We start from the raw sequence: 13,330 nt of genomic DNA, 5'->3' as shown, positions 1-13,330 counted from the left end.
TCCCTACATATATATTATTACACAAAAGACAGTGTGTCAATGCATTGCAGATCCTTGCAAAAAGAAAAAATGTTCAGCACCCTCAGCCTTTTTCAGTGCTCTGGGCGTATTTTCCACTCGTGTGGAACACTGACATACAACTTGTAAATTTATTCCAAGGAAAAATCTATAGACAAGTTTGTGTGTGTTTGTGCAGCAGCTAGGGAAATGAGCTTAAAAAATATAATATAAAAAATATTAAAAAAAAATCAGTATTTTGCAGTCTAGCAAAAAATGCTTTTACTTTAAATGCCCACTAAGTTACCATATATTACACAATGGAACTGTTTACCTCAAAAATGAAACAACAGTAATTTCTTACCAGTCTCTTTTGCTGAAGCTGTTCTCTAAGTAATCTGTCTTCTGGTAAAACATCACATAGAAGAAAATAATTCTCCTGTTCTTCTGTTAAGAGATTAGGAAATGTGGGTAAAGGATAGGAAGTTGCAGCTGCTTTGAATATTTCTGGCACATAATTTGCTAAACCTTTGGAATGTGTTAAGAATGTGAGAATGTGGTTTTTCATCTATAAAAGTCAGTTATTTTAATTTCATAATTCAATGAAACACGCATACGTATTTGTATACACATACTTATAAGACCTTTACATCATTAATATTGCAGTACAAAGACCAAAGTCTTGCATAGGTTTTCCCCACTACCAGCTTTATTCTTTTTTATGATGGTTCTTCTGGAGAGATAAAGCAATTTTAGTGATTTATATTGGTTATAGTATAAAGCCAGCATAAAAGAAAATCAAGTTTAATTTTATCTTGCATGTGGGATTTTTGGTTATTTCCCTAAGTAACCATCGGTTTTCAGTAGTTAACATCATTTGGTATAACCTCCCCTTACCCTGACTGATCACATTACCTTTTACCATCAGTTCTCATTCCATCTGCAGATACGCACCACTACTGTTTAGTAACACACATTGAGACTTGCCTAATTTACATTTCTACTTATATGTTTTACCTACATTTTATGTTTACTAACCTTTTTATTATTTATGTTCATATCCAATTTAATAATAAAACAAAACTTACTCAAACGAATTACTTTAAAATTACTTGGCATGCAAGAAAATATAAAAACACAAAAATACTTTGCATTTGAAAATTGCTCATTTATTAATCAAAGGGTGATGTGCTTGGTAAACTGAAGTGACCACTGTCAAGTCTTTTAGAATTTTAAACTTGCTAGATTTCAGCCTTTCCCATCTTTTCATACAGAAGCCTGTATGAAGAAGAGAATCCCCCTGGTTTCTGAGCTATCAAATTTGAAGGAGATAGCCATTAAAATTAACAAGTTTGTTAACAAAGAAACAACAGGGTATTCTCATTGTCCTCTGGAAGGGCTATTGATAGTTCATAATTCTGGCAAGCTCTGGCATTCAGGCGCTTGATTTGCAATTTTCAAACTGAGTGGTAAGTATTAAAATTTCAGAAAAAAGATATACATATGTCAAGAAATGTAATTATGGTCTTTGGCGTGATTTTCACGTTTTCTAGGACTATTTTTCTTAAAATTAATTTGAATAACTGAAACAATTTCTTTTCATCCATTTTGTACTCAGTTTTCACCTTCCACCTATCTCTGACACTGGCTGCATGCATTTCTCCCTCTCTTTTAAGCTCTTCATGGCAAATTAAAGATGCAGGGAAGACCTAACCTTCTCTTATCTGCTTTTAGGTAAACTCTGTTTTTCTGTTAGAAAAGGGGAAGCCAAAGAAAGGCATCAGCTGCTTCCGAGAAAAACACTTCCTTCGCAGAGTCATCACTGTGCCTATGATGGAATGTCCCACTGTGCCAATGCAGAACTGTGAAGTGCGGTCTTTGGTCTTGTGTCAGAGCCCAGAAAATGGCAATGTTTGTACCCCTACCATGAAGATATCATCTCCCAGTACTCTGGGGGCAATAAGCACTGTGGCAGGGGAAAGGAAGGGCCACTGTGGCCCTGATGTCCAGGAGGAGTTAGTGGCGTCAGTGGCGGTAGTGGACAGGGTGAGGTCGGAAAAGACAGCTCACTGGGAATGTTTCTCAACATTTCTGGAAGGACTGTCACCAATTATTTATGCAGTGGGTACCAAAGCTTCCACAGCCACGATGTAAGCAGTGCTGCTTCTAGGCCTTGATTTGTAACCGGCCCTAATTCGGCAGCGCATTTCAGCATCTACTGAGCCCATCCTCACTCAGTACAGTGCCGAAGCACGCGCTGCGGTTCTTGGAAAAGGTAAGTTTAAATACGTGGTTAAGAGTTAAACATTACTTCTGTGGTTTTCTGACTTAGTGTCAGATTACTTCACACTTGGCTGATCAAAGCAGCAGTATATGCCACCAATTATCACACGACCTGGCCGACAGGGAGTAAGCAAGTTTACTACTTACAACTTACCTAACGGAGCTTCCGAATTTGTTCTTATCACGCTACAAAAGTCTGTGATGGCCTGCTCTCCAAACCTCTTCTTCCAGTACAAGATGTATCTTCAAAAATAAGGGGGAGATGATTAGTGAAAAAGGAAATGTCAAAAATAGTTTAGTTGATCGGCTCTCACTTTTTCCATCCTCTAAATTCTTAAGTGTATTTTTTTTTTTAAATTCCTGTATCTTGTCTTTTCTTCCTTTAATCTATAGTTTTCCAATTCATTAAATTCATTCAGCTTCATTAAGACTGGGCTTAACCATCCTGTCAAAGTAAAGAACTCGGTAAGACAGACTTGCATTAAGCTTTACATAAACACTGTGACCTATTCACATCTTCAGACAGAAGTGCCACTCAGATGTGACTTTACTGAAGAGATACACTGCAGAGTACTCTGAAATTCCCAAAATATTGTGGTCTGTCTTCTGCAAGATGCAGGCAGGAACCTGAAACTCAGTAAAAACACCAACTTGTCAAAAGTGAGGTTTTGGCAGGTCTCCTGTGGAGTTACAGTGAAAGCTGCAGCTTGGCAGACAACTAGAAAGACAGAAAAACGAAGTCCCCCAAGCACCTGGTGGTGGGATAGCAGACAGGATAAGGAGAGCCCTAAACACATCTTGAAGGTTTAGCCCATCAGCTACAGCTGTTTAGAAACATTCTTGTACTATCACTGTATTATAGTGGCATTAGCAGACCCACAACTGAGATTAGGTTCCCACTGAACTAGAAGCTACTGTCTAACCAAGAAGAAATCATCACCTTCAATTATAGGATGAAGGGAACCAAGCAATCCTTGTGCTGATTATTCAGAATCTTACTATAAAAAAAAAAATAATCTGAAAATGCGTAAGTGCATGCTTATATTTATACTTATGACTCACGTGTGATATAAATCATGTGAAAGTTGGTAAGGTAAAGGCTAACTATTCAATGACAGCTTCCTATTGACATGCTATCAAACTAGGAAAAGAATCATAAAAAATCAGGTATCATTATTATGAGGGCATTTTTAAATAGTTGCAGCTTTTAATACCTGTGCAATCTAAAAATTTACTTGCCACAGCTGTCACATCCCATGGTGGTGCATATTACCTCTACTTACCATCTCCTACTATATGAGGACTTCAACTGCAGCAGCCAAGGAATCAGCGCATACTTGTTTCTGCTAACTTTGACATGGAGAGGATTAACCTCAGGTACAGCGGACAGCTAAGCACAGCAAAGCCAGCATGCACAGCTGAAGCTCATTCAGAGGCATCATTAGATGCCAGTAAGCGAGAGGTAAACCTTTTGTTGTCCCCCGTCTACTCCACTGTTTATAATGCACAATGAAACAGTCTTGCTGCTACGCAGAACAGCAAGTCTTCCAGAGTAAGTCGTCCTCAAGCTTGTAGCACATCATTGTGCAAATGAAGGGATTTCAAGATGCTATTTAGTCTGCCCCCTGCACTGAAATAAATGAACATGATTTAGACAAACTCACCTAACCATAACTGTGTCATGAAGCTTACTGCTAAGGGATTTCGTACCGTAAGACTTAACCCTGATAATCAATGATCAAATAAAGCCAATGCTTGGTCATAGTTCCATGGAGAGAGAATGAGTGATCAATGTCCTGAGTGATCACGTCCAGTCATGAAGTGGAAGCTTATTCCCCTTCTCTCTTCCCCTTGCCCTAATGCCAACTTATCTTTATTCTTCCAGGTTAAAAAAAAAAAAAAAAGTTTTCCGTTAGCATTGTTCTTCTCTGGATTCTCCACTTCTTGTAGCTCTGTCAAGAAATGACTGTAACTCATTGCTAAGTATTAAAAAAATACTATGTTTTCATAGTTGTTTCCCTGTTTTTTCCACACTTAACACTTCAGATTATACTTACTTTTTTTTTTTTAGTGCATAGTATTAGGCTATTTTTCTGATATTCAGTACAGCAAATAAGAGAAGGCACACTTCAGAGTAACAACTCCATCATTTCACATCCCGGGGCAACTTTCTGTAACATTTGGCTACCTTCCAATTGCATTAGCAGCAAAAAGAATCTAAATGGACATTTTCTTGAAAAGGTGATTTTAAAATACATTTCTATTAACAGAGGATAATCCCCCAAGCACACTTAAACTGGCGGTCCATGACTGAGCAGCTCTGATCCCTTTATTTATCTGAGGAAACTAGCATTATCTCCAAAGAACACTGCGTTCTCGTTCTGCCTGCTTTCAGCATAAACCCAAACAAAAACAAGTATCAGTTTTCAATTTTAAGCAACGTTAAGCTCATACATCTGAATAAGGCTTTATATGGCTTACATTTCTCCTCCTAAATTTCATCTTAATATTTCTTCTTTTTTTTGCATCTTGATAGACACAAGTTATTGGCTTTGGCTGAGTAACTAGTCACAGAAGACCTACCAGAAAACTCCTTTTAGTTGAGAAATTATCCAGCTAACATTTAAACACTGCAACAGAGCTACCTATAAACTGGCAGGTACCGTCTAGCCTAGTGCCTGGCCCATACATTGCTGTGTGTGAAAGCAAAATGCCAAGCAAGCGCCGAGTCTCTGAAGTTACGAGCCAGCTGGGGCCATGCCAGCCACTGGAGGAAGTTAAGAGAGAGAAAGGCAGTGTGACCCTGCTGAGATGATCAATGACACAGCTGTAGAAGGAGTCACAGTTGTATGTAGATCACAGTACGGTAAAGCATAGTTAAGGATTAAATGCGATTTCTATTGGGAAATACTGGCATCCTTAAAATAGGGCAAATGAATTTCATCCCAGAATCTGAGAGATCCTGTACCGAGCAGCTTCTGCATACAATACACAGCTTTAGCAGACATTGTATGGTGGAAGAAATACTCTTGTCCCAAATGAATAAAACCCAAAATTAGGAGAGTTGATTGTCTAGAAAGTGCTTTACAGAATAAACAGCTTTCTGGCTTGTACGCAACTTGTTGATTAGTGACAGGACCTGAGAAATCCCTAGGGTATGTCAAAGAACGTCTAATGTAGGAATTGCCCTGTATTCTGATACTGAGTCCCCTGGTCCCAGCAACATCTAATGGCTGGGGAGTGGGAGAGGAATGGGAAAACAACCTTACAGTCCAGCAACAAAAAGCTCCTCAAAAAAGTAATAAAAATCCTCCCACAACACCCTACTGTTTTTTAAAGTATTTCAAAAAGATGATCTCTAGTTTTTTGAAGCTTTCTATAATACCTGCACACTTATACACTCATTTTAAACAATATAGCCCTTACCTTCTAAAATCTGCAACGAGTTTCACATCTGCTATGACGAGCTTGTGTTCAATAATCATGTGCTTCAGGAGCTGGTTTTGTTCTGCTAAGAGATAGCATTCTTTGCAGAAAATACAAGGCACGTAGGGAGAACTTTCTGCAGCAGCAACATCACCTGGACTTTCTGGCAGAGACAGAGGCTCCAAAATACACTCTGTATCTAAAATAAACAAACAAACAAACAAACAAATAAATAAATAAATGATTTTGACTAAGTGAATAAATCTAGATCACTCGGAGTACTTTTAGGCAGTACATGTAAAACCTGTTTTGTTGGGTCCCAGTTTTGTTGCAAGGACCACGCCAGCAATGAGGTGCATGGAAGCGAGTTGACTGCATGATTTCCAAGAAGGACGGTGGGAGGTTAGCACGGGACAGTTCACAAGTACCTGCTACAACTGAAACTCCCTGCTGACACCAAGTCAAACAGACACAAGTTCTCTGCTTATTACTATTACTATTTTATGATGAGAAACCTACTTTTCCTGTCACTACCTAGTCTACCTGTTGATATGAACGAAGCTACTCTCCTTGCCACATTCCTTATACTATCAGGAAGGCTTCAGATTGTACAGCACAAACTGTTTGGTATGTTGATTTCTCCCAATTATACTTTTATTGATTGCACAATACTTCTATCATTTTCTCAATGACTGTTGAAGGTCTGTATGCATTTGCCTTGCCTTTTTTTCCATCAGCATCTCACTTACTGTTCTGTGACAAAGGAAAAGCCTATTCCTGATAAAGACCACTGCCACGTGGAAGCTGATGCCCACTGACACACTTCTGAACTGTACTGATGTTGAGGAGGGGCCAGCCATGCCCCGCGTGGAAAGGTCAACACGCTGTGGTTGCCCTACACGGCACCAGTCAGACGCAGGTTGCTCAAACACCAGCACGCAGAGGCGAGGCACCGGGCAATGCTCTCCAGGCCTGCTGTGGTTGTAGTTCAACAAGTGGGTGGATTGCACAGTACTGTGGTAGTGTTGCAAACAAGCAGACTGACCCAGGCTACATGTGTGTGTGTCCCCATTTAAACAATAGCAGTGTAAATTCGTAAGCTCTTCCGCAGGTATAAATTAGTGTAATTCATTAAGAAACACTGCGACCAACAGGCTTCAACAGCTGGCCCCGTTAGCCTGATCAAATTCCAGTTGTCCAGAAATAAACCACAGTGTTAATTTTCCAAACAAATCTTATCTCAGACTTTGGTAAGGGTTTACCTTGGAAGCAAATGCCAATTTCAATATGTATCTTTGATTTTAGCTATGTCAATTTTGGATAGCAAAAGGAAAGTAAAAGCAAAGAGAAAAAGCTCCCCAGTAGTTCCTGCACTCTGAGGACGAAAGCTGAAAAGAAAACATCGTGGGTCTCCTTGATTGTTGTGATAGGAAGTTAACTTGTGCATCAGGAGAATAAACTCCATGCCCCCGGATTCCTGCAGTGACATGAACACCTCTGTAAAGAAATGAAATTTTTGCAGAATCACAGAATGGCTGAGGTTGGAAGGGACCTCTGGATGTCATCTGGTCCAATCCCCCTGCTCAAGCAGGGCCACCTAGAGCCAGTTGTCCAGGACCATGTCCAGGCAGCTTTCAAGTATCTCCAAGGATGGAGGCTCCACAGCCTCCTTGGACAACCTGTGCCAGTGCTCAGTCACCCCCACAGTGAAAAAGGTGTTCCCTGATGTTCAGACAGAATCTCCTGGGTTTTGTTTTCTGAAGATATCTAAAGATTTAAGAAAAAGGCCGTCTCCCAAACCTATTATTTTGTCACACAGGAATTTTAAAATGTGTAAGGTTAAAGGAAGTTTAATAAACAATATTTATCAGATAGAAGAATCAATGTATGACAATTTTCACCCTTCAAATTTCACATATATGTACTATATATTGGCAAGCACATCAAATTTGATAATTTGGTAACTTATCCACATGGAAAATTTGAAAAATAATTTTAAAGATCATAGCCATTTAGCTTTTTTCCTAGAAAAATAAACTAATGAAGCAGCGCTCCGCCCCCTATCCTTCGCCAAGACTTTGAAATAACCAAAGAAGGGCTGCAGTTTCAGAGATGGACCTGGGAAATTCCTAAAAGTTCTGTGATAAACTTCAGGTAAAGGAAGGGGCACGGAGAGGGGACCAGGGCTCTGCTGTCCATCACATGTGCTGTTAAGCCAGCCAGCGTGGACATGCAGTGCTCCAGAGCAGGCACAGTGTGTGCCGATGGCTGCCCGATGAGGGTAAGCTGGAGCTACTGGGAGTCACAGGTGGGAAAAGGTACAAAACCGTAGGAAATACAGCTTCATCGGTTCTGTGCTGCCCCTGGAACAACATTATCTGCCCGGCACAACCGCTGAGGCTTCTACTTAGGACATTTGAAAAATAAAACTTCCTGGAAAGGCAGCGAGTTGGCTGAAGACTGATGGTCAGGCTACGCTGAATTCAGTTTATCCCATAAAACTAAGAAGCGTGGAGAGGTGGCAGCACACAGAGCATGGCATTACCCGGTGCAATACAACTGCTTTTGACCATCTAACATTCTTCCGCTCATCATTCTACCTGCACTTCAGCCCAATCCCTTCCTCCAGACATTTCTTTATTAACCTGGCATTGTATAAACTGTTTAATCTTTTCCTACTTTTAGAACAGCAGCTGCTACACTAAGTCCTAGAGCAATTCTCACGGCAGGGTCAGCTCTCCCAGGCAAAACTGACGTTCCCTGCAAGGTACCCGTTACAATGGTTTGTGCATTCTTACAGTTAGTGCTAGTTTGTAGCCCGAAGAATCATTAAAGCATCTTTACTGAGAAAAGTAGAGCAACTTAATTTCCTTCGCAATTGCTGACTCGCAGGGATGCCAAGAGAACTCAGAAGATACTCTGTCAGCCAGTTCAGCTGTGCCCAGTAAGCAGCTACACTGCTTTTTGTTCGGTTTTGGTTTAGGCCTCTTGCAATGACCTATTTAAATATTTAGAAGTCCAAATAAACAAGTGCCTATCTGCCTCAACAAACCAACTTTCAAAAGATAGGTGTGTGTGGCAGGAACTGCTACTCAGCATAGGCAAGGAGCCAACACAGTTATTTAGCACGAGTACCCAGGAAAAGCAATTGTTTGGGCTGGAAGAACAGAGCTGTTAATCTTTAATTGTAGTGGCGAGTTGCAGGAAGGAACAAACTGGGGTGAAGATTTTTTTTTGCTGTCCAGAGTAGCTAATACTAAAAAAGAACTTTACATACAGACTACTGGACCAGTGTGGCAATTGCAGAAGCTTATGCAATTTACTTCAAAGGCACTTAAAGGAGGAGGTGAGGGAAAAAAGAATCCATGAAAATATCTTTGTACACATCTGCTGCAAGAAACACTGAACAAGAGAATAAATGCACAGAGCTGAACAAAGATGCACAGCCTTTAGCGTAGCACTTAATGGACTAACACATAACACAAACATCAAAACAGTACAAATAAAGCTAAGCATATTACTGAAATCTCTGCAAAAGCAGCTAATTTTGATGCTCTATTTGGAGCAGAGTGGCCACAGGTACTGAAGAAAAGCTGTTAACTAAAGCACAGCTAAGGGCTAACAGGGAAATAAAAACCACTCAGATCGAGTTCTCTGACTCCACCAGCACTCCCACATGTGGAGGCACTTGAAAATGAGGGAAAAACAGTGAGCTTTTTCTAAAAATGTACTGTCACAAGAATGACTTCACAGGGTCAGCTTAAGCATCCACCTAGTGCAAGTGCCCTGGCTGACGGGGGCAAGAAGCAATTACCTATGGAAGTGTATAAAAACAGGGTAAGCAAACAGCAGTCATGCAAATAGCACAGTCTTCCAGAAATCTGAGAGTGGAGAGTCTAAGTCACAGGCTGTACATATGCCTGAGTTCAGCAGCATTTAATGGCTTTCTTTTTCCCATGGATTTGTTTCAGCACCGTTTGAAACTGTTGGTCTTTAACACCTACAAAAAACCTGCAGCAACAGTTCCCGTTCTCCTAATGGTCCTTCATTCCTTGTTGGCCTTGTTCAGCTCTTGGCTAGGTCTACTCTACCCTTCTTGGTGTGCTGAGGTTTGAAAACACCCCAACTGTGGAAGAAAATGGATTTCTAAATCACTGCAGTTTTTCCTCAGTCTCTTCTCTATTTCTTTTTTATTCCTAGCATTTTGCTTGCTTTTAGGATCATTGAGTTAACCACTCAATTATCTTCAGTGACTTGAGAGTCTCAGTCAAGTTGTGAATCAGGTGTTAATGTACAAGACAGTGGATGTACTCTTCGTGTTCACTCCCATGTGTGTTACTCTGCATTTGTTAACACTGAATAGCACTTTTTTTGTCCAGTTCACTCAAATACTGTGAGATTCTTCCGCAGTGCTTCAGCTGGCCCTCCTGCTTACCACTTGGAAAAAAAAAAAAGTGTATTAACAGCAAAATTTATCACCTAACCCCCTTCCTATTTGTGTCTGTGGTGAACAGCATGGGACCTCGCTCCCTGTGAGAACAGAGCCCTATAAAATCCATCCATTAAGTTTCTGCCAAATCACCCCATCACCCCTGAGTTTTTCTCATCTGCTTAATGGAAAAAAGCATGACTGTTATGCAAACAGATATCCCAAAGGTTTCACAGAAAGCCCACTGAACTCAGGAACTAAGAAAATAACCTCTCTCATTCACAGAATTGACAGCTGACACCATGTTCAACCTTTAACAGGACAGGTAAAACTGTGGTCTTTTACATCTAATTCAGAGCGAAAAAAATGTAGATAAATAGAAAGAAAAGACTAGAGGACTATATTCTTTGAAAACAAAGACTAAGAAGTATACTCAGTTCTTCAGGAGAAAATAAAATTAATACTTTGAAGACATTTGACGATGAGAAGGTACAGAAAATGATTTGGATTACACAAATTACTTTCAATACTAGAATAAGCACATTTTTTTGTTACATAGCATACCAAGTGCAATAGAATCCTGATCCCTGCACCAGAACTCTACATACCATTACAACAGTGATAAAATAAAACGAAAAAAGGCTGCCTGTAACAGAAATTATATGGCTTTATTTCATGTTGAGTGTTTTTATAATATAGACTTGTTAATCTTCACAGCTAATGAAGCAACAGGCTCAAAATGGATTCATTGTCCTTACTGGAACATTTTTAGTTTCAAATGCAAATGTTCTCAGCTCAACTCTAATGTTAGTTTGCACATTAAGTAAACGTTACACCCACACAGTTATAATACAGACGATAGCAGTACAGGCAGTGTACTCTACCTGCATAATCACACATGCAATTATCACAAAGCAATACGCCGTGTCATTTTATGGCCAACACAATAGATGTGAGTATCAGAAAGAAAAGGAAGGAAAGATTTGGCATTTGAAGGCAAGTTGTGAAAGGCAAAGTTCTCAGTGTAAGAGCTTGCGGCCACCAAGAAGTGAAGGGATGTCTTGTTATCCTGTCTTTCTCCACATTATCCTACCACTCCTAACCATCTACTACTGCCTTTCTGCTTGCGCTGGCTCCTGTGCTTGCCAAACCCTTTGATTGAGTCGATTCAGCTCTTTAATCAGACAGAACTACTCACTTCTTTTGCTCAATAACGTTGAAAATGCTCACAGAAGAGTCTACCAAGTGCAAGAGCAAACTAAGGAGTGCATGGTGAGAAGCAGCAAGATGAAACAGGACCTTCCTCTTCTCATCTCGGCTTCCTCCTCTCTTCTCAGCTTGACAGCCTCAGCTGTTCCATGTAATTTTACCATAACCATGCCTTACAAAGTGTGCAACGTTCCTTCAAAAGCATTACACACAGAGGAAAAGAAAACACTAAGAATTTTATCACTGTGCTTCCTAACAAGGACATCACCCAGCACTGGCTTCAGTTGGCAAAACCTACTGTTGCCAGCATAGGCATACATAACGTGCTAAATGCAGTTAAGAGGCTGTTGTGCCCAGTTCTTCTCGGTCGCACATCTGAACTAGGTGCTCCGACTAGATCTGGGGACAAGCTGAACGCTGCTGCATAAATTACATTCTCTAACTGGAAAGTGGAGGTACTGGGGTACAGATCAACGAAATCACTGTTACAACTCCTACCTCACATGGCTTGGCCCTGGGGTGCAACCTGCAGCGGTGACTCCAGCGCCAGAGCTCAGGGAGAGGCAGACCCCTGCAGCAGGCAACCAGCAAGCTGAGCCAGGAACTCCCTAAATCAGTCTGCAGGGAATGCTGAGGAGAGGGGCACTCGTACCCTTCTTTTTGAAGCTTTGCCACCAGAAAAAAAGGAATGAGAGTCATGAGACCAGAAGGAAAGGAGATCATGTAAGTCCAAAGACAAGGGTTTTTAACTAGGGAAGAAGAAATCTGACTCATTTTAAAAAAATGAAACATTTTATCATCAGATGAAGAATACTCTGAAAATTCAAGACTGCACATAGTCTGAGAAACGAAATGAGAAAAGAGGAATTCATACAAATTGGCTTAAGACATATTTACAGGTTTCATGTAATCTTTTGCAGTTTATGGCATAACAACAAGGCTTTAGGTTGAAGACTGTATTATGTAACTATAGGCATGCCGAGTATATATTTATAAGCCCACTGTTGGTAACACAAGGATAATGAAATAAAAAAAGAACATCTGCTGGAATGTTAAGTGTCTTTCTAATTAAATCCAGTAGTTGAATGAATCAATTCATTACCAACAAGTCTGGTTTATTATCTCATTAATACAGCTGGTTAATATTATGAGGAGATTAGCACAAGAACTTGAAATGATCCTAAAACAAAAATGAACACAACAAAGATATACAGGCAAATAAAGGAGTCTAAACAATGCATAGAAGACTGAGGTTTTCAGACATGTAGAGAACAAAGGGGAGAAAGAATGACAGGAAAACAAAAGACACCTAGCAAACCTGGCACGCCACACTAACAGCGTAACAGATGCCGGCTGGAAAACAGAAAGGCCGAGCACCCTCCCCCAAGCTCACGCTGATTCAATGGCAAAATCATTTAGTTATCAAAATGACCAACCCCCCAGATATGGTACATTAGGGAACGAAGCTGCATTCCTATAGGTAATTCTGCACAAAACAGTGCTGCATGTAAAACCCTTCAGGAAATGAGTAGTTTTAAAGCTTTGTCTAGTATTCAAGTTTTTTTGAGCTATAATGAAAAAGAATATCGAGAAGCACCAGCTTGACACTTGAAACACACGTGACAGCTGCCCTGTTTTGCAGCCTTGGCACTGCAGCATCTATTTGTTGGCACAGCAGCATCCCCTAATTTGTGGTCATATTCTTGGAAGAGATTTTATACCGATTACAGGATTTTTCTTTTGTTTTCTGGAGTATGAAAGATGGATGACTAATGACTTGCCAAATAAACAGTATTCAGAAAAAAACCCTCAGAATAATGGAAATAATACACCCTGTCATCATCCTCACCAATACTACATGCAAATACGTTCCTTAGTGAAAGAAGAATCAATGTACACAACAATTTCCTAGCTCTCTAGATTAAAGCACTCAAGTATGTCTATTAAGTTAAATTATCATTGAGTCTGAGTTCATGAGAAATTATT

General features: G+C 40.1%; 1 protein-coding gene across 1 annotated transcript in view; it reads right to left on the bottom strand.

The window, feature by feature from the left end:
• ZNF277 (zinc finger protein 277) overlaps positions 1-6,065 on the bottom strand; it is a 32,517-nt gene extending 26,452 nt beyond the window's left edge. The window contains exons 1-4 of the mRNA XM_009635336.2: positions 6,002-6,065; positions 5,707-5,905; positions 2,435-2,523; positions 362-444 (exon numbers count right to left, since the gene is read on the bottom strand). Coding sequence (XP_009633631.2) covers positions 362-444; positions 2,435-2,523; positions 5,707-5,905; positions 6,002-6,065 — 435 coding nt within the window. The remainder of the gene's footprint in view (positions 1-361; positions 445-2,434; positions 2,524-5,706; positions 5,906-6,001) is intronic.
• Between the last annotated feature and the right edge of the window lie 7,265 nt (positions 6,066-13,330).

The sequence above is a fragment of the Egretta garzetta genome, unplaced genomic scaffold, assembly GCF_000687185.1.
Source record: "Egretta garzetta isolate BGI_Z169 unplaced genomic scaffold, ASM68718v1 scaffold503, whole genome shotgun sequence".
Taxonomy (NCBI): domain Eukaryota; kingdom Metazoa; phylum Chordata; class Aves; order Pelecaniformes; family Ardeidae; genus Egretta; species Egretta garzetta.
Note: the sequence above shows the minus strand (reverse complement) of the source record. Positions and strands in the feature narration are given on the sequence as shown.